At 45.1% G+C, this 22,432-nt stretch overlaps 1 protein-coding gene across 3 annotated transcripts in view; it reads right to left on the reverse strand.

Annotated features, from left to right (window-relative positions):
• The window catches only part of RIGI (RNA sensor RIG-I), a 568,474-nt gene that overhangs the window by 177,909 nt on the left and 368,133 nt on the right, over positions 1 to 22,432 (reverse strand). For all 3 annotated transcript variants that reach the window (XR_013607126.1, XR_013607125.1, XM_078675991.1), the window contains exon 16: positions 13,542 to 13,712. Coding sequence is in view for 1 of the 3 variants with exons in the window: in XM_078675991.1 (XP_078532117.1) it covers positions 13,542 to 13,712 (171 nt within the window). In the remaining 2 variants the exon portion in view is untranslated. The remainder of the gene's footprint in view (positions 1 to 13,541; positions 13,713 to 22,432) is intronic.

The raw sequence follows: 22,432 nt of genomic DNA on the forward strand, positions 1-22,432 counted from the left end.
CAAGCCCATGCTTCTCTGCTGAGACTTCAGTCATATTGAATTTTGGAAGAATAGGGCTTTCTGGGAGACCATTGTGCCACACTTTGGAGGAAATGGTCATGCTCCAGGATTTTGCCCTGCACCTCATTAGACAGGAGTGCCCTCCTGCTTGACCCCAGAGTACACTGAATAGGTATCTGGAAGGGGCGGAGCCTCTCAGCTCTGCTGCTTGAAACTGAGAGAAGAAGAAGAATTGCCAAGCTGGAAACTTGATTTGCACGACTAGGCCCTGCATTGTGACTGACTGCGACTGCTGAATTATATGGAACTGCAGCCCTTTTGTTGCACCTTACTTCACAAGGAGTAAAGAGTGGACCCCCTGCAAGCTACAGGTTAATTGATCTCACCTGCATCAACACAACGAAGAGTCCACTGCCTGGAGTGTATACAGTTGACTTTTAAGGGTGTTGTCCAGGTGCATTGTGGGAAATGTGGTCCCAACCTTTCAGGAGCATCTTGGCGATTCCAGACCCTTGGATTGTGTTGTGGACTTTTTGGACCCTCAATAGGAAGGAACTTCTGGAAGAAGTTCCAGAAGTTTGGTGAACTTTTGTGAAAAAGCTCCAGAGGATGACTGAACCCTCACAGTAAGGCAATCCGGCAAACCCTCACAGAATCCGGCCAGCTAGAGGAGGCTACATGACGTCTGAAATCCTACAGAATAGTTTCTAAGTGTGAAGGTAAAATCTTGCCCGGGCCTCTCCTGCTTAATGTATCCGACGAGGGCTCCATCGTGGTCAGCCTTAAACTTTGACTTTATCCCAGTCAGAGGTAAACAAATGTCCAGAAGTGGCACTATTGTTTTCTAGCGGGGGAAGAGAGAAGGCTTGGGTCCTGTCACTGACTGGCCTGGACCACTCAAATTCAATAAACAACAACAATGGCTAGACAGGTTTGATTTCGTACGTTCCCACACCTAGTATACAAATTGCTAGATTGGACGACTCTTTGATTTAGTCATTTGTACTTTATAAAAAGCTTTTGAAGAGTTATTTTGTAGGTCAAAGAGAAAACACACAATTATTGACACATACAGGCATTCAAAAAATATTCAAAACAGTGTGATACATAATGTACAAAATACATGTGACAAATTACTGTACATATCAAATAGACAACTAAACAATGCCTCAAATTACTTAATTGTGAGGCACCAGTCCTTCATATTATATATATACACAGACAAGCGGACATTGAATTTATTGCGAGAGCCTGCTTGTCTGAAAGAGCCAGAGACTATTCTAATCAATGGGGTCTATTTCTAGGGGAAGTGGACATGGTAGATTTTTTGTTGTTGCCCTAGATGCGCCCCTTCTTTTTTTGTCTCGGGCTCAGAGTCAACGCGTTTCGAACCCCTGTGTTGTTTATGGGTTCTCCTGAGGACACGGAATGGGGGTGGCTGTCACTATTGAAAACTTCGCCAGCCACCGAGATCAAGAATGTTGTCAAAACCACAGTAGAAATTCTACCATGTCCACTTCCCCTAGAAATAGACCCCATTGATTAGAACAGTCTCTGGCTCTTTCAGACAAGCAGGCTCTCGCAATAAATTCAATGTCCGCTTGTCTGTGTATATATATAATATGAAGGACTGGTGACTCACAATTAAGTAATTTGAGGCATTGTTTGATGTGCACTGGGTCCCAGTCAACCAGGTTCCCAGGGCCTGTGTTCTTTCCCAAAACTGTACCTTGTACCTCCAATTGGCCTCTCTCTGGCCTCATGTCAGTCCCTTGCAAAAGGTACCATGGGTACCAAGGGCACTCTGGCCAGGGAAGGCCTCTAACGGCTTCAGTACTTATTGTGCCACTCTTAGAGGCCCTGTACCTTTACACACACTGCCATTGCAAGCTGCATGTTTTGGTGCAGAACAAAGTGAAGAGTCGACATGGAACACATCCCTGTGTGCCTTGCCTTCAACCCACTACCCTGGCATAGGTCAGACACCCCTCTAGCTGGGTGCACTATACCAGTGGTGAGGGTACAGGTGTAAGAGCCCTGTACCCCTACAGTGTCTAATCCAATTCTTAGACATTGTAAGTGCAGAAATGCCATTAAGAGTATATGGTGCTGGGCGTTTGTCATAACGATCTCCACAGCACCATAATGGCTTTAGTGAAAACTGGGGAATTTGGTATCAAACTTCTCAGCACATTAAACCCACACTGATGCCAGTGTAGCATTTAATGAAAAATGCACTCAGAGAGCATCTTAGAGATACCCCCTGAAAAACGAGCAGCCTCTGGTGGGTTCCCTGACTGGCACACACCAGACTGCCACCATGAGACATGTTTCCGGACCCCTGGGATGGGAGCCTTTACTCCCTGACCCAGAAACAAAGCATTTCCAGGGCAGAGGTGGTCACGCCTCCCAACGCCAGGAAGAGCCATATGTGGTAGGAGAGCCTCAAAGGCATTGCCACCTATGTAATGCAACCCCCAGTCTCTCCTGCTATCAGGAGTAGGTCCCCTTCCTGTCTCCCCTCCTTTTCAGCGAGGAGACAGGCAGGAATAATTAGCACAGCCCAGAAGGTGTGCCCACCTCTGCCAACCCTACCCCTCAGGTGTGGGAGGCGAGGCGAAGCCCACTCTTCAGTCCCGCCATATTGCAGATGGCAGGCACGCTCCAATCAGGATTAGGGATTGTGCCCACTTCCCACGTGGGGTGAGAACACAAAGGGTGTAGTCACTCTATGGTCAGAAGCCCATTGATTACTGACCTCGAGACCCCTAAAACGCCCCTTAAATACAGTATTTAGGGGGCAGCCCTGAACCAAGACGGCAGATTCCCGCAACCCACGAAGAAAGACGAAATAAAAGAAGACACACAGCAGAGGACACTGCAGAGAGAACTGACTTGGCCCCAGCCCTACAAGCCCGTCTGCAGTATCCAGAGATTCTGCGCCAAAAGTCACCTTGTCCTGCAGACAGCGACCTCCAGAACCCCTGGGATGACTGACTGCCTTCAACAAAGACTGGATCTCCTGTGAACAGCAGCTCTGTTCAAAAGAAACAGCCAAGAAAGACTCAGAGCCTGCTGAGAACAAAGAAACCTGACGCCTGGAACCACCATTGCACCCGACACCTACGGCCCGAGTGGCCCACTGGTCGAAGCGAGGTCCACCAGTACTACAGAGTCCGAGTCCATTGTGGGTTGACCCCCCAGGACTCCCTGACGTCGCCTGCAGGCTCTGCACGGAGACCTCCCAAACGCGAGAGGCCCGGTAAGGTGAAATCCAACCTCAAAAGACACCCCTGCATCCAGCCGCCCTGCGTCCTGGAGAAGAGAACCCGAGGTGCACCTACGTCCCCGAGCCCTCCAACTTACCTGCCCAGCTGTTGGTTTCTCCCGGAAGTTGTCCTGGGCCGAGACTCCAGCTGAAAACCAAAACCAGCTATCCCCATTGAACACAACATGGCACCTGACTCCAAAACAGCACCCTGCACCCAGCCGCCCCTGCGCCGCTGCGGGAGCACTTTGTGTGCTAAACCGGATCCCTCTTTGCCCTGAGCCTAACACCAGGAGCTTAACGTGATGCTAATTTAGTCCAATTTTGAATTGAGAACTCTGTTGCATTTGGTTCCTTTTATGCTAAATTGTAAAGGTTTTATGTAACTACACAATAAAAATAAATGATAATAATCAATTATTGCAAGTTGTTGTTTAGCTAGACCAGACATGGCAAACAAGCTTTACTTGGGGGCTTTTGAGACTCCCAAGGAATCTGGCCCTCACATTAGAAAATACTCTAACCTTCACATTTTCTTTAAAATGTCAAACTGTACACATTGGATGCTGCGTAAGGCCTCTCCGGAGCAAGAGTTTTCCAAGCCACAGTGCAAAGGAATATGCTACTTACCAGTATGCATCTGTTCTTGGCATGTAGAGCTGCAAAGTCGTATACTGTGCATTAGATCGCCACCTGGTGTTGGGCTCGGATGATTGCAGGTTGTTGTCTTCTTGGAAGAAGTCTTTGTAGTCACGAGATAGGTGACTCCTCCCATGGACAATACTGCGCATGGTTATCGACTCCATCCTCAGATTGTTTTTCGCCATGATGGGAAATGATGGAGTTAGTAGGAGTAAAGATAAAGAAAGGATGTCCATGCGAGTGCATCTAAATAAGATGATAACTGGAACGGATACAAGTCCCGGGAAGGCGGGCGGGCGGGCGTATACGACTCTGCAGCTCTACATGCCAAGAACAGATGCATACTGGTAAGTAGCATATTCCGTTCGAGGCATATGAGCTGCATATCGTATACTGTGCATTGATTGTGCAGCAGTGTCTCCCCTAGCGGTGGTCGCCTCTATCCGTTGCAGTATTTTGAAACAGTGTTCTAAGGACAGCTTGGCCTACTGCAGCTTGCTGCTTGGCTTGCACATCAACACAGTAGTGTTTAGTGAAGGAGTGTATTGTAGACCATGTGGCTGCCTTGCATATGTCCTCTAGTGGTATATTTCCTAAGAAAGCCATAGAGGCTCCCAGTTTGCGAGTAGAGTGTGCTCTAGGAGGAACTGCTAGTGTACGTTTAGCCTTTTGATAGCATATTTGTATACACTTTACAATCCACCTGGCAATTCCCCCCTTAGAGATGGGGTTGCCTTTGTGTGGAGAAGAGAAAGATATGAATAATTGTTTTGTCTTTCTGAAGGTTTTATTTCTATCTGTGTAGTATAATAGGGCTCTTCTAAAATCTAAGGTGTGTAAAGCCCTTTCTACGACAGAGTCCGGGTTTTGTAAAAACACAGGTAACTCTACTGATTGGTTTAGGTGAAAAGGAGTAATAACCTTTGGCAGAAATTTTGGATTAGGCCTAAGAACCACTTTGTTAGTGTGTATCTGAAAAAAATGGTTCTTGTATTGTAAATGCTTGTATTTCGCTAACTCTCCTGAGAGAGGTGATGGCCACAAGGAAAGCAGTTTTCCATGTTAGGAACTGAAATTCACACTTATGTAAAGGTTCGAAAGGGGGTCCCATAAGTCTTGTAAGGACCACGTTTAGGTTCCATACTGGAGCAGGTGGTAACCTAGGTGGGATTATACGTTTTAATCCTTCCATAAAAGCTTTGATAGCAGGTACTCTGAATAGAGATAGATGTTGTCTATTCTGTAAATAGGCTGCTATTGCTGCCAGATGCAGTCTTATGGAAGAATAAGCTAAATTGGACCTTTTTAGGTGTAGAAGGTAGCAAATGATATTCTGGATGGAAACATCCAGCGGATCAATGTGATTATTGTTGCAATATATCGCAAATCTTTTCCACTTAGCGGCATAACACGCTCTGGTAGTGGGTTTTGTAGCCTCTTTGATTATATTCATACAGTCTGGTGGTAGGTTTAAGTAACCAAACTTCAAGACTTCAGGAGCCAGATTGCCAAATTCAGTTGGCTTGGTTCTGGGTGTCTTATTTCTCCATGATTCTGTGTTAACAGGAAGGGTGTAAGCTTTAATTTTTGATGTGGAACTAGTGAGAGATCCAGTAGTGTGGTGAACCACGGCTGGCGTGCCCATGTGGGCGCTTCTAGTATCAGTTTGAGAGACTGTTGTCTGAGTTTACGCACTACTAGTGGAATGAGTGGGTGAGGCGGAAAAGCGTACGCAAATCTGCCTGACCAGTTCATCCATATTGCATTCCCCTCCGACCTTGGGTGTGGAAACCTGGCGGCGAAGGTTGGGCATTTTGTGTTCTCGTGGGTGGCAAACAGATCTATATGTGGGTGCCCCCACCTTTGGAAGAATGGCTGAAGAACTTGTGGATGTATCTCTCATTCGTGAATCTGTTGTGACTGTCGACTCAAAAGATCTGCTATCTGATTGTGAATTCCTGGAAGGTGCTTTACTGTCAGATGTATGTTTTGAGGAATGGCCCATCTCCAAATGTTCTGTGCAAGCTGGGACAGTTGCAGAGAGTGTGTCCCCCCCCTGTTTTTGTATATAGTACATGGCTGTCATATTGTCCATCCGGATCAAGACAGCTTTGTTTTGTACTTGTACTTGAAATGTCTTGAGTGCTAGGAAGATTGCTAGCAGCTCTAGATGGTTGATATGGAACAGTTTTTGTTGGTTGTTCCATTGGCATTGTGTGGTATAATGTAGGAGATGGGCTCCCCATCCTGTGAGGGATGCGTCTGTCGTGAGCACTATCTGTGGAACAGGCTCTAGGAACGGCCGTCTATTTGTCAAATTTTTGGTGTTCCACCATTGCAGAGAGCGATATGGACGGCTGTCCACCAACACCAGGTCTGTGAGCTGACCTTGAGCCTGATTCCATTGATGTGCTAGACATTCTTGAAATGGTCGCATTTGTAAGTCTTGCATTTAGCACTATAAAGATGTAAGATGCCATCATTCCTATTAGTCTCATGAACACCTTGGCTTGGAGAGACTGCTGGTGTTGAAAAATTGAGACTAATGTCTGAATGCTCTGTATCCTGGCTCGACTGGGATACGCTTGAGCTGTAGATGTGTCTATGGTGCTCCTAGATACTGATGAACGTGCGAAGGCTCCAGGTGCGACTTGGTGTAGTTTATGGTAAACCCTAATTCATGCAGTGTCTGAATTGTTTGCTTTGTGTGACGGGCACATTGACTGTATGATTTTGCTTTTATGAGCCAATCGTCTAGGTAAGGGAAGACGTGTATCTGCTGTCTTCTGAGATGTGCCGCTACTACTGCTAAGCACTTTGTGAACACTCGTGGTGCTGTCGTGACCCCGAATGGAAGGACTTTGAATTGATAGTGCTGTCCTTGTATTACAAACCTTAGGTACTTCCTGTGAGCAGGATGTATAGGAATGTGAAAGTAGGCGTCCTTTAGGTCTAGTGTCGAAAGAAAATCGCCTTGTTGTAGTAGTGGGAGTACTTGCTGCAGGGTGATCATGTGGAAATGATCTGACTGTATGTAATGGTTGAGGGGCCTGAGGTCGAGGATTGGCCTTAGTGTCCCGTCCTTTTTGGGAATTAGGAAGTACAGGGAGTAAACTCCTGTTCCTTGTTCCTCTAAAGGAACTACTTGTATAGCATCCTTTTGTAGAAGTGCTAGAACCTCTTGTTGAAGTAAGGTAATATGGTCTGTGGACATTGGACGCTGCCTGGGTGGTATGTTTGGGGGGGTTGCTGTGAGTTCTAGGCAGTAACCATGTTGGATAATTTGTCTTACTCACCTGTCTGTTGTAATGGAATTCCAGACAGTTAGGAACTGTGATAATCTGCCCCCCACAGGGGTGGAATGCTGTGGGGGAGTCAGAAGGCAGTCACTGTTTGGGAGTGGAAGAGGAGCGGTTGTTGTTATTACCTCTACCTCTTCCCTTGTTATTATTTCCCCTGTATCCTCCTCTGAAGTAGCTCTTGTTAGAGGAGGTCTGTGTATTTGTTTTAAAAGATGACATTGTGTCTGCGCCGGTTTGCTTTGAGCCTCCTCTATAGAAGGAGCGGCGAAAAGAACTTCTAGTCTGTGTGGATTGTAACGCACCCATAGACTTAGCTGTGTCTGTGTCCTTTTTCATTTTTTCTAGTGTGTTGTCTACCTCTGGCCCGAACAATTGGTTTTAATTGAAGGGCTGGTTCAAAATGGTAGTCTGTACCTCGGTTTTAAAACCTGAAATGCGTAGCCACGCATGTCATCTGAGTATGACACTGGTATTGACTGCCCTGGATGCTGTGTCAGCTCCATCTAGTGCACATTTGATTGAGGCATTGGATATTAACTTGCCTTCTTGTATGAGCTCTGTTGCCTGATCTTTGTACTGATCTGGGAGGTGCTCCATTAGTTTTCCTAGTTGGTCGTAGTGCGCCCTATCATAGCGTGAGAGCAGTGCTTGTGTGTTTGCTATGCGCCATATGTTTGTTGCTTGCGCAGCAATCCTTTTCCCTGACGCATCAATAACTTTAGATTCTTTGTCAGGCGCAGGCGTGTTGCCAGAAGTCTGAGAATTGGCTCTTTTTCGTGCAATAGACACCTCAATCAAAAGTATTTTATTCGGTTTTCTTAAGTAAAACCATAAAAGTTCATAAACACATAAAAAAAACTCAGTAGTTTTCAGTAAAATACATAACACAAGATACAAGAGTTAAACGGCAAATTAATTCATTACATTAGGGTCCGATTATTGCACGGTAAGGATAACATCGTTAAAAAGGGTACCAATTCAAGACTATGTGTCCAGACATTTCCTATACTTCATTGCACTTTTTAAAAACCAGCCACTTGAGGTATACATTCAGGTTTTAACAGTTGCAAATAAAACAATGCAGGGCGAATTAGAACGAAGTTCAGCCTTTTTAAAACTGGTTTTAGATAAAAAGCCCTTGGGAATTCATAATATTTACATAAAAACATGAAGTGCAGCAAATCCTGTGGAGACAAGTTGTCGCAGCCACAGGCTGCCAACACCTCCCCTTTATGACACCCCCTAGGAACTGCTAATAACAAATGAAACATGTTAAACCTGAGCCTGGTTAGTAAAAAACGCTCATGGGCAGGTAAAGGCCAAAGTAAATAGGGTTCCACGGCGGGCGAGGTTTTGAGCATCAGGTGAAGACGCACATTAGGCTTCAACAGCTCCCTTTCCTCCCTTTCTGATATTTTGCGCATGGTAAAGGATTGTTTTATAAGCGCCACATCTTTGCTGGTGATACCATCTGGGTTTAAAAACCGATCATCGCGCCCCTCCCTGCTAAAACTAGTTTTGAGGTATTTCATCCAAGGAATTTTGGACATACAATCTAGGCTTAATGTCTCTTTAAGGAGAATATGTGTAAGACCTAGATGCTTGTTAAGCCAGCACTGTAGCCAAAAAATGAGGGGTCGCAGGGACAGGGTATCGCTGATAAAAGGAGTGCCCATCTCTTCATGCACACTCATGTTTGGGGTCCCCCGGGGTACACACAAAAGCTGCTTCAGGAATTTGTTTTCAACTACCTGGAGATACTCTAAATTGCAGTGTCCCCATAGTTCACTCCCATAGCTAGCTATTGCAATGCTCTTTGCACGATAGATCTTCAGCATAGCCGCTATCGGTCTATTGCCCATTCTTGTGGCAAATCCAAAAAGTGCAGCGTTAGCCCTGGTAACTTCTCCTTTTTTCTTGTTCAGGAGTGGGGCCCAATTTAGCTGATGATCTAAGAGAACACCCAGGTAAGAAAAGGTTGTACATGTGGGTACGTTGATACCGCCGAACTTAAATGGATACTGCTTTTTTGCTTTTTGCCCGGTCTGCATTATGTAGGATTTTGAGTTGTTTATGGTCAGGTCTCGCCTGGCCATAAACCCATGGAAGGCGTCAAGCAAGGTTTGAAGCCCTTTCGGTGTGCGAGCTAGGAGGACTGCGTCGTCCGCATATAGTAGGACGGGCAGTTCTCGTCGCCCCACATAGGGATAGTCCGCCCCTGTCTTTACCAATACACTTTCAAGATCATTTACATAGAGATTAAAAAGAAAGGGGGCCAGAATACACCCCTGCCTGACCCCCCGGCTAGTTCTATAGTTTCTTGTCACCTTGAGGTCTGTTGTATAGCTTACATTAGCCTTAGTATCTTTATGTAGATCTTTCAGGAAATTCACCAGGTATTTCTCAAGCCCCATGGCCTCCATGGACTGCCACAGCTTTCCTCTGTTGATACAGTCAAAAGCCGAGGAAAGGTCCATGAAGGCCATGTAGATGGTCCCTGGCCGTGATAGTGTATATTTACCCAAAATCAAGTACAGGTTTAGGCATTGAGCCATAGTTGAATGCCCCATACGGAACCCATACTGAATATCAGCTATAATGTTTTTCTCCTCCGCCCAGGTGGTCAACCTCTTCAGGATGAAACTCCCTATAACTTTAACAATAGAATCAATCAGGGAGATGGGCCTATAATTGATTGTGCAGGTTCTGTCGCCCTTCTTGAATACGGGTACTATAGTTCATACTCCCCAAAATGGGGGGCAACCCTTTTTCGCTGCAGCATTTCCCACCGCTACTAAGATAGGAGCCCAGAACAGAGGGTTAGATTTAAGTAAATCGGGGGAATACCATCAGGCCCTGGTGCTTTCTTGTTTGTGAGATTGTTAATTCCCTCCGTCATTTCCAGTTCTGAGAACACAATGACGTCTAGTCCCGTCGTCTCTATTGGTTGGACTGGATGGGAAGCTGTATCTTGAAAAGTTTGCGAAAAATGGGAAACCCCTTCTTCCTCCGTAATATTGGACCCTACTTCCTTCACTGCTGGTGTTAACAGAGGCGAACAATTAATTGTAGACCAAAATCTGGAGCTGTTTGTTAAGGTCGAGGAGTCTAAAAGCTCCCTCCAGAGTGCATTTTTCAGCTCCATTTTCCTTTTAGCCAGGGTGTTCTTATAGTTTAACCTTAATACATTAATCAGGAGTCTATCCCGAGGGGTAATTCTAAGATCCTTTTTCAAGTCTCTAGCTGCTTTAGAGCAGTTATGGCAAAACCATTTAGGATCTCCAGATAAGGTTTTTCCCCCCGGGGCATACAACATTGATCCTACCTTGAATGCGATACACATACACTCAAAAGCTTTAAGGACTCCCACATCCGAGGATTCATCACTAAGACAGCTTTTGAGATCAGCTTCGTACTCTTTTTTGAGTCTGTCAAGGAAGAGGGGTGGGATGACCTGATTCCATTTGATACGCCGACCCCCATTGGTAGGTTGCATCATGTTGCCTCCGGTGATTCTATCCTTTTTTTGAGGAAATTCCCTTCCAGTGATACACAAACTGGGTTGTGGTCACTGTGTGCACTTGGAATTACACGGAAACCCGTGACTAGGGACATAATAGGTCTAGAGACTAAGATAAAATCTATGAAGGTTCCATGATTCCGACCCTTAAACGTGGGTTCCGTTTGCGTTTTTAATGGTGGTGCTATACTCATTGTAAATATCAGGTCATGCTCATCAAGCATGAGAGTCAGTGCATTTCCCTGTTTTGTGAGCTCGAAATGTAGACCCGCTATTAGTGGGCAACCCATGGTCGCCAGGGTGTTTAGCATGGGATCGCCACAGGGGTGCACATTAAAATCACCTGCGAGAATCAAGTTCTTTCTGTTTGGACCACGGCACCGATGAATAAGGTTTTGCAATTCGGGAATCCTACATCCCCCACTCTTATTGCTTGAATTGTAGAAATTTACCACACGCATTAGACACTACTAAAGAGTCTAGTGGCAGATGTCCCTTAATATAGACTGGATCAGATGGTGCTGGTCTGTATTTCTTTTCAATTCTTGGATTTAGCACTCTACAGCGTACCGGGTCTTTAAATATTTCTGGAGCATGTTTAATGACTCCTTTGATCATAGGAAATATTTGTGTAGACCTTTGTGACTGCTCAAATGTATCCAGTAAAAAATCCTCATCAATGACATCAGAGTGCATTGAAACCCCGTGGTAAAGGGCTGCCCTCTTCAACAAATGATTAAACCCAATACTATCCTCTGGAGGTGAAGGTTTTGTTGGGAAGACTGAGGATCAGGAATGTCCGGCACATTGTGTGGTGTGAAGTCATACATGTCATCGTCCTTAGGATATTCAGGATTGACATCCTCATCTAAGGGGTCTTCTTGTGGTATGTCATCCCCCCACCTACATCAGTGTGGTGTGATGATGCAGGAGATTGCACAGGAGAACCTGTAGGTTCAATGTAAGGAGGGATAGGAGAGGAAGAAGGTGAAGGAGGGGAAGGGTGCATTGGAGAAGTTGCACAGTCCTTCTTTTTGGCAGGAACCACAGGTCGAAGTGGTGTTTCTGCTGGTCTCTTTTTATAAGGAATAGCCTCTACATGTCCAGTCTTTGGATTGATATGGACTTTCCTCTGTTTAGGATCTGGCTTAAACAGTTGTTCCTCCTCTACAACCTTCTTTGGCGTCGATTTTTTCAGTGCCGATAGAGGTTGTTTTGTGTGTTTTGCTTTAGGAGGCGTTATTGAGTCCTTTGGCAAAGTTTTCGGTGCCGAAGGTGGTTTCGGCTTGGTAGGAGTTTTTGGTACAGAGGTTGGAGATTTGGGAGTTGAGACAGGTCCCGTTGGCCTTGTGGCGTCGGACTCTGGTTTCCCATGCTTATCTCTAGAGCCGGAAGGCTTCGGAGTCGGAGCTTTTTTCGGATCCGGTACAGTCTTAGGCTTCGGCACCGACGCGTCCTTTGGTTTGGGTGCCGAAGGATGTTTGTCTTTGGGCACCGAAGGGCGTTTTGGCTTTGGTGTCGAGGAATCCTTCGGTGCCGAAGGATGTGTGTTCTTCGGTGCCAATGGGAGAGGTGGAATTGGCACGTGTGGTCTTGTCGGTGCCGAGGCACCGGAAGGCGTAGTTGTTTTCCTCGGAGCCGAGCCCGAAGGCGGGGCGTCAGAGGGGGTATTTCGGTCTTAACTGGGCCCCATGGGCGGAGTGCTGACCGTTGCCTTTTGTTTGGGTAGTGTCTGTTGTGCAGGGGCAGAGGTACTCACGGGTTGTCGAGATGGAATCGAATCGTCCGAGTCCTCTGCCCCCGATATGATCTGGAGATCAGGCGAGTCTTCCTCGGCGACGAGTGGAGACTCGTCCTCGGTCCTCGGAGATATCTTCGAGTGGGTCCTCGTCCTCGGAGACGTCTTCTTCGACGATCTCCTCCACAAAGATGGCCTCCGGTGCTGGTGCTGATCTCCTCATCTCGTGTCGACGCGCTCTCCGATCCCGAATTGTCTTCTTCGATCGGAAGGACGCACAGGCTGTGCAGGTCGACTCGTCATGTTCCGGCGATAGACAGAGGTTGCAGACCTCGTGATGGTCGCTATGAGGGAACTTTGCTCGACATACCGGGCATCTCTTAAATGGAGTTCTGTCCATGAGGCGTAGGCCGTACGGCGCAGATAGGCCCAGCGGCCCGCATCGACGCACCGGGATGTAGTTGATGTCGAAAGTTGTTTATTTGATGTCGATAATGTTTGTTATAAAGTTGTTCACTTCGAAGTTGCAGAAAAAGTATTTTCTAGCCGGAGCGGAAAACTTTTATCCGAACCCAGTGGCGGAAAAAAACAATCTGAGGATGGAGTCGATGACCATGCGCAGTATTGTCCAAGGGAGGAGTCACCTATCTCGTGACTACAAAGACTTCTTCCAAGAAGACAACAACCTTCCGAGCCCAACACCAGGTGCCGATCTAATGCACAGTATACGATCTGCAGCTCATATGCCTCGAACCTTCTGTTTCGCCATTTGAGAGCTCCCTATCTCGAAGCAGCAAGCCTTTTTGAAATATGATAGCCTCTTGTGACCATGTGCGGTGGTTTCATAAGGCAGTTGATTACAGTGACCTTCATACATCAACAGCTGTGGGTGCTTGCTTTGGGGGCCATGCACGTTTTGCTGAAGGAAACGCACAAAAATGACAACATCAAAGCAACTAAAACTGTAAACAATGAAATGTAAGGAGACACTCAAACCGCCGTTCTTGCCATAAAAAGTCTGGTGAGAAATCACTACCAGCTCTGACTGCTGAGGTCAATTTAGCCTCTTACCTCGGACCTGGATCATTTTGATGACGTTGCCCACGTACTCGTACAGAAGAACCAGGTTGCACTGGGCAATGTCGATGCCTTCATCAGCCACTGACGTCGCTATAAGCATCTTGCTGTTGTCGCTGCTTTTAAATGAATCGAGCACGCCTTTCTGACTTGGCAGGGTCATGCCTAAAATATTGAAGATTGAAAAAGGATATCAATTTCAGGAGTTTGCCTAGTTCCCAGCAAAAATACCAAAATCGTAAACAATTTGAAATTGAGGAGCAGATTTACAAGCCCCTTGCGCCACTTTTCCGTCACTTCTCCCATGTTTAAAGTGACGCAAAAGTGGCGCAAGGGGCTTGTAAATCTGCCCCTGAGTATTTAAATCCAGCGCTACGAGGCGTTTAAACCTGGCGCTATAAGGCCATGCTGTCACTGCCACACAGCTGAATGGTATTTATTGATTCTTTTGATTCATCCCTGAAAACAGATGCATGTCTTCAATATTTGAACTTTTCAGTGGTATTGACGGATCAAGTAAACAGAGGTATATTTGCGGGATCTGAATTGGTAGTAAAAGCTGTTGGTGTTATTTCAATTTGATTTGCAAAATGTTTTTATTGAAATACCACCGTCAACAATGAAACCACATTATATAGTGTAATAGGATGCTAAAATTAAATATAAAACAAGTTATTTTTTGTCAGATTTAGGGACAGCTAACAACTTTTACTGCCGACGCAAATCTGTTGATGCGAAATGGATATTTGCGTGATACTGTCAACAAATTCAAATGCAGTGGATATAAAACATGCACGATACACGTCAAACACATTATAAATACTCACATGCCTATATCAAAGCTGGTTCACGGAATTTAGCTAGAACAAATGTTTCAATCTGTGAGCTATTTTGCTTACTGTTATCAAAGGTTTGGATCGTAATTCAGATTCTGGAATCTTTGTTTTTGATGTTAGAGGTAAAACCCCTGAACTCTTGTTTGCACGGGTGTCAGAATTATAAATCTGTCGTTAAAATAGGACAGCGGGATTTTTTACCCCCTTTAAACACCAGGACATGCAGGTTATGGTTTAATGCCCTCCAACGTTCACACTCGTTGGAATGTGGCTGTCCTTTAAACAGTTTACTGAGCTATTTTCATGAAGTCTCACTACTAAACATGTTCCTGGTTTAAATTTCCGGGTTCAAGACACATTCTGTTATTTAAACAAATGCTTAACTTTAAAACTTCCAGGGTAATTTATTATACATTAAATGTGCAAGTAATTTTTGTAGTTGTAAAAGGGATGTCTGAGTCTGAATACTTGTGGCCACAATCTACCTTTGTATGGTCGAACGTCCTTTCATGGAATGATAAAGGGCCCGATTCACAGAATGAACTTAAGACTCAATCCTAAACTTACTACTATTTTGGTATTCACAGAATGCACTTACTACTTTTGGCATTCACAGATTGAATTTACTACTTTTGGTATTCACAGAAGTTAGGATTTTGTCTCAGGTCTGTCTTAAGACAGACTTAAGACAGACTTAAGACAAAATCCTAACTTCTGTGAATACCAAAAGTAGTAAGTTCATTCTGTGAATGCAAAAAGTAGTAAGTGCATTCTGTGAATACCAAAAAAGTAGTAAGTTTAGGATTGAGTCTTAAGTTCATTCTGTGAATCGGGCCCATTGAACTTATATTACCTTAGAGTAGCAACATAGGTCTATTTATTAATGCATTCTTATTTAATGTACTACCTCTTCTGTCAGTAGACATAGACTACTACTGAAAATACGCTTAGTCCTTTGTCCTTCTCAAACTGAGCCTATTTTCTGATTATATCTCTGATAAATAGGATGCCTTGTAAATGTAGGCTGGCAATAGAATCTGTTCTGGAGTCTAACAATCCAAGCAATGTTACTGAGATGTATAATAGAAGAATAGAAGTGTTTCTACACTTGGTTGATTATTAAGATCTTTTGTCTGTCAAGTGTGCGCCAAACATGTGGCCATGTGGTCACTTCAAGGCACGTTTGCCCAATGAGGCAGATACACAATGGGTTAGTTGACCAAGGTGTGTGAGCAGGAAACTTTGTAATCTTGGGTTCGTTTCAGACACACAAGCCCCAAGCAATGAGATCGCAAAATACAAGGGGTGCCACGCAACATGGTGCAAGAGCGACGCAACCCTTAAGATGCGCTTTATCAAGTCACGCAAGGCCCTCTTTCATTGCCCTGAGTGGCTTGATAAATCAAGAGTAGCGCAGCGCTAATCACTGAGCTGTGTTACTCTGCTCCAGTGAGGTGTTCCATAGGTGTTGCCTGGGTGTGCCCACGCAACACCCATAGATTTTGGTGAATTCCCAGATTTACCATAAGTGATAGACCTGGAAATGCGTGAAAACTGCTTCACGTACTCAGGGGAGGCACAACAAGGAGAAATATGTTTATTTCTCCTCGTTTTTTTCCTCTTTCTCTGTGTGCTGCAGAATGCAGTACACATAGAAAGAGCAAAATGCCTCAGGGGTTTGTATTTGTGCAGGAATGTGTCCCTTTCTGCACACAAACAATCCTGCTTACAATACAGGCACTGTTGCGCCATGAGTGCCTGCGTTGGCACTAGGCAGCACATGGTGCCCCAGCACTGGAAAAGGCAAGAAGGTGCCATATTATGTTACATATGGCACACTATGGCCCGTTTAAGGTGGTTTGCTACACTGTGTGACGAATCCTGGCCCGGAAGACGTTCATAGCTAGTAGGGAGGCCTCAGTACTTTTATCAGATTTCATTTACTATGTTGCAATAACCAGTCTTATTTTGTCAAATATAACAAAAGACGTTGTGATACAAGTTACAGGCATGATCATGGCTCACCTGTATTGTTCATAAAACAACACTGGTTTTCAATGACCATCAATTAATATTTCCTACAACATCGGTGACTCCTATGAACGCAATTGTGAAGGAATAGTACCACATAAAGAGGACATTCCTGACTTTTTTGACTCAGAAAAAAGTTAGTCTTCCCAATTGAATAAGGGATTGATGACTTTTCTGTCTCTTGTATTTTAATAGAAAACTCTGTCCTGAAGAAGGTGGTTGATCAATGTCTCACCGAAACGCAGAGTCGACTGCCCTGTAGTTTTCTTTGTTTTTATCAACACTTCTGTGTTACATATAATGACAATGTTTTTTATTAGTTTTTTAATTGTGCAAGATCTTTTGTGTTTAATTTTAATAATTATGAATAAAAACTGAATTGTAATATGTTACATGTGGTTCTTTTGCCTTCCTGTTCTAAATGTACTTATTTACTATTGTAATTCCCTTGCAACTGGTGTTTGAATAACTGTTGTATAATTATTAACACTGTGATACTGGAACACTGCATAACACAACACATGATCCATATAAATGTTTAGCTAGGGACTTGTTCAGTTTTTCTCTTACTGCGCTGTGTGACACATTGACAAATATGCCTCTCTTGATCATTGTTTTGTTGGACGAGGATACAACTTGGATGCTTGAAGGTGTCTTCATCAGTAGTTGGACAGTTTATGCCCGGCCAGTAGAGGAGTTGGTTCCCCTTCTCGGGTTGTACCAATACATTTTCACCGCCTCCCACTCAAAGGCCAGCGTGACTACTGAGTAATCTGAAGAGCATCAAGATGGACAGAAGGCAATCCAGAACCTAGAGCCTTGTGCCGAAAGCGACCTGCCCCCCTTTTGACCACTTCAACTTAGATTTTGGATTAAAAGACTGTTGCTTGATTTAAGGTTTCTGCTTTGTAAGCATGCCCTCAAGGGCAAAACACAACAAAGGGTGCTCACCCCCTACGGTTTCTCCCAGCCTCTTGGTCAGGGGTTGGGCGGGCTGAGGGAGCTCCAAAGCTATCTGTCATCATCGCTCTGGAAGTCCGGTTAAGTGTTGGGGGGGGGGCAGCCCTTACTTAACAAAGGGGCAGATTTTAGGTCGAGCCTAGCGGCATTGAGCATGCACTGCTCGTTCTGCGAGGCATGCTGTATTAAAGTATGCTGTGGAAGCTTCGCACACTCTACTCCCAAATTTGTAATTGGCTTCTGTCATTGTCCTTTGTAAAAGCTGGCTTCCGATTCATTATGAGCCTTGTCAGTCCCGCCTTGGTACCACCCTGTCTCCATTTGGTACCGCCCATGGCATGCTTTATCTAGTGGGTGAGCATTATTTACTTTATTGACAATGGCGGCTGCTTTTTTTGTTGTATGTGCATTGTGAATGCTTATCTTTTACCTGTTTTGGGAGCTCGAGGGAGTGGGGCTGAGACTCCTCCGAACTGAACTGAACAAGCGGCTGTGGAGACTATGGTTTTTTTCTGCTTTTGTTGGACTTGTAGCTGGAGTTTTGTCAGGAAGCTCGTGCGAGAGGTAGTGGGGTGAGGCTTTTGTGGGTTTTGGAGATGTTTCTCAGTCTCGCCGAGGATTTGCTGCATTATTAATTGCGCGGACGGGCGAGTCAGCAAGTCCTTGTGTGTTTTCTTTTTAATTGGTGGAAATGGATATGAATACAAAGACCATAGTATCAGTGGTGGCTGGTGACATTTCAAAGTGGTGAGGCGTAAAAGTTGAGAAGGTGTTCCCTTACCAGCGAGCAACCCTAACTGACATAAGAGTGGTTTGAGGTGGGTTTCTCCCCCAAAAATAGCGGGCAAATTGTGTATTTCAAAACAAATTTGAAAAAGCATGACGGTTTCTAAAGCTATTGTCCACATGTAGTCATTACATTTTTAAATACATTCAAAACTGCCCCATATCTTACTGTATTAAATGTGTTCAACGGGCCAGAATGGAAGCTGCACACCTGCTAATCCCATGGACACAAGAGCCATATGCCCAAAGTCTAGGCTGGGATCTCCAAAGTTTACTACCGGAGGGGAGCCTATATGTCATGCCATCATTACCATCACCCACCCCATCAAATGCAGCCATCAGTTACATGGCTTTGTCCTGACAAATGGTTTGAATTGAAACTGCTTGCATTTTGAAAGAGGTGAACAAAGCTTCAATCAGAAGCAGAACTCAGAAGTACCAGCCTTCTGCAAACAACAGTTTTATCCAGGCCACAAGTAATTTGACACTGAGACACACATGTTGTTGGTTCATGCTGCAAGATGTGCACACAAAAATCATAAAGGGACTTCAAAGTACAAGACTGTGTTTGCGCAGTGCCATTACCTGTAACCCCAAGGTAACCCCAGTGCCCCTCGTGGGAGGTGTCAACACGGCGCGCACACATTTGTGTAGAGTTAATTTTAGATTGGTGATAAATCTCGAAACCGAAAGCCCGTGCTCAGTGGGCTGTCGTCCTGCAACTGACGGCTAAACACTTCTTACGTGATGCTGCACAGGCTACCCAGAAACCAAGCCAAATTCTATTCTATTCTGCTATGTTCTATTTTATTCTATTCTTTCCATAGCACAACTCTCATCCTACCCAGAGGGTCTTGTGGCACTGTATAGAAACCAGCCTCAATCAGAAGAACAAAGCACATTAAAATAGTAGGCATGGAGCGGGTCAGTTTCCAAACGGCTGTGAAATATCGTTACTTTTCTTAGTTAAGATGGGAGCAAATTCCATATAGTGGTACAGTGAAAGGAAAAAGCTATTTTGCCACATCTGTCTTGTAACGTGGGAAAACAAAGCGAAAATGAAAAGCACAGAGCACAAGTTGGCTCTAGGGTTCTACTTCCGTAATTTGCGGGCGAGAAAGTAAGAGCAGTTAAGTAAAAAAATGTGATGTACGGAGTCCAGACAGATTACTCAACTTTTTAGGAGACCAGCACGCACGCACCTCAATACTTCTGTGACGTGACTCTGTTGTCTGTGGACAGTGGACCGTCGGACGTCTGCTGGCTGCTGCTGCACGTGGCAACAACGACTCGAGACGGCCCTCGCCTACACTACGAAGAAACTACTAGAAACAGAAACTAGTGAAAGGAACGTCACAGCGCGCGCGTCCCGAATGGCCAATCACTGCATGACTTCATGCTGAAGTCACACAGTGATTGGCCATGATATGCAGTGCTGAGCAGTGTGCCCCCCCCCCCAATTGCGGCATCCAATAATGGATTTTGCGCGGTGGACCAGCCAATCCTGGCGTTGCATGCAGCACCAGGATTGGCTAGGGGGGCACACTGACTACTCGCCCTGGCGCCTTTAGAAACCCCGGGGCCCGGCTAAAGCAGCACCCCCGGCCCCTTCGGACCCTAAGGGGAACTTCATAACGCGCATGCTCGGGCTTGTCACAGCCCAAAAATCCTCATGCACACTACTGCTGCTGGCCTGCTGCAGACTGTCACTCAAGCTGCAGCAGACCAGCAGCCCCGCCCCCCCCTGCGCACTCCGCATTCCATCGCCGTGTCCCTGATTGAAGCGCTGCGCTGCGGCGCTTTATTATTGTGAATTCTTCAAGTAATTTACTTATACTCAGTGTGCTTGCCACGGTGCATCTAAGGCTTAGTGGGGCTACGCCCCTATGCCCCAATGGACGCACCGTGCCTGCATAGTATGACAAAAAAACGGCCTGCCAACCCTCTTAAACGCTATGGGCAGTACACACATCTGTATAGAATGGCACAACACTGATATGGCAATTTGTGGGGACTACAGATGTGATGCAAATTGGCATTGTCTGCTCTCATCCCCCACTCCAGTACCAACCTGGATCTAGTATTTCTATTTCCTGAAATAGATTGTCACACTGGCAGGACGGCCTTGATTATTAGTTTACGCAGGCAGGTGCATACCAGCACTGTTTGGTGCAAACGGAACTACAGGGTGGGGAAAATGGGCACACAGACGTTGGCCATTGTTGCAGATTTTGCCCAGTTGTGGGGCTTTTTTATTAACTTTGTGCAGAGACTGTTAATTTAAATGTCATTTGCACATTTGTGAAGTGTGAACGTTTCTCATTGTTATGTGTGGCTGACTCTCCCATAACTTAAATGATCTGTTTACAGAAGGTGCTTACTTTTGGCCCCACAGATATTACCTGTTGCTATCTGTCCTTAGCTGTTGATGGACCTCAATAGGTGGTGCCTCTACTCTAGCTGCACGACCGTCTTTGGATGTTCACAATGTGCCCAACCGTCCTTGGATGTTCATAGTCAACACCTATAGCTTTGAGTCTGCTCTTCCCTGTTTCTAGACTGTGATTGTGTAGGTGTGTGTCACTGCTTGTCTGCAACTAGGCACTGTCTCTCTGCACATCAGTCTTTGCCTCTTGATGGTCTGTTGCTAGTTTGCCCCGCGGGCTGTGCTTGGCCTAACAGAGGCAGCACATCTCTGCGCATCTGTCCATAACTGGTGGTGGTTTGTGCGTCTTCGTAGGTGCTGGTTGTGGCTTTGGTTCTGTCTTTGGCTATTTACAAGTTGCACCTTTTCTGTGCATCTGAGTTTCTGTTTGTAGCTGATGCCATTGCCTGTGCAGCTGTCTATCTGGAGTGTGTCTGTCGGGTTGTGTCTGTCCTTGCATACACAGGTGTGCCTCTGTCCACCTTGCCCTGGGTGTTTCTTACGTGTTTAAACACATAACAGGCATTAACATTTACAGCACCAATTGCTAAAGATCTCTAAATTGCGAGACCTATTGCATTACAAATGCTTGTTCTTACAGCCCTCAGATGCCTGATTCTCTAGATAATTTCGATCCTTCTATTGTAACACCTTGGGCATTATGCAAGATCATTGAAATTGACCCAGTACTGCATACTGCACAAGGAGCTAGAGCAGTGCGTTTAAGACTGGTGACAATCACATTAACTCTCAGGCCCCTCACCGCGTCTAATTGTGTGTCAAAAAGCAGAGCCATATTTGTCTTCCAAAACAATAGACTTGAAGGTACAATAACAATTGTGTATATCAATTAGTATGCTGATAATTTTAAAGAATTGATGGCATAAGCGACAGCTATGGCTCTGCAAATTATTTGTACTGCAAAAAGTTATACAGATTTAAATTATATGCAAGGCATTTATGTTTTAGGACACCTGGGAATCATTCTCAAATAGCTATAGCGAAATGAAGGTCCTTTATTTTGACAGCTAAGGGAAGCATTTAGTACTTAATGGAAGAATGTCACATGGTTTGGAGATCTTGGAAGGAAATAGATCAATTAGATTGACTGGGTGTCTGTTAGGGATCGTCAGAATCATGGACGGCATTCAGGGGTCTCTAGGGGTCCCATCTGCGACCCCTGGCTTGCCCTTTGCGAACCCTGGCACTGCCTTTGCGACCCCTGGCGTCAGACGTGGCAAAGTCAGTGCCAGGAACACTAGGCCAGTGCTTCCTTGTGGATGTTGGTTGAGGCATCACTTTCCTTGTTTTCAGTCAGTTATTTTTTATTACATTAATAGTGAATAATATCATATTATTCAATATTAGTGTTGTAAAAACAATGGAGTGCAGTTAGATGGAGTATGACCCTATCTGGCATCTGAGGTAAGTAAAAAATGCTTTTAAATGTGTTTTGTGTGTGTGCTTGCGGGTGAGAGTGAGCTGATGTAAAAGAAAGTGTGTATGCGTAAATGTGTGTTTATGTGTAAGCATGTGTGTTTGAGCGAAAGTAAAGGTCAAATGGCGAGTGCTGTCACTTCCAATACCCCTGAGATTTTGGTGAATTGATGGTCATGGTCAGAAGTTTTTTCCTCAAAGTCTTTATAGGAGACTTGAAGTAAAGTTCCCTGTTAGGCTGGCATACAGAGGGAGCACATTGTTCAGAGTACCATGTGCCAGAACGTGGCATAGGTGTATAAAGTGTTCAGAGTGCTGTGCATCACAGTGTATTTTATATGTGTTGAGCTGTCAGATATCCTTCCTTCAGATGCACTTGGGGCACTATCAGTTTCTCAAGTATGTTACAG

The sequence above is a fragment of the Lissotriton helveticus genome, chromosome 2_1 (assembly GCF_964261635.1).
Source record: "Lissotriton helveticus chromosome 2_1, aLisHel1.1, whole genome shotgun sequence".
Taxonomy (NCBI): Eukaryota; Metazoa; Chordata; class Amphibia; order Caudata; family Salamandridae; genus Lissotriton; species Lissotriton helveticus.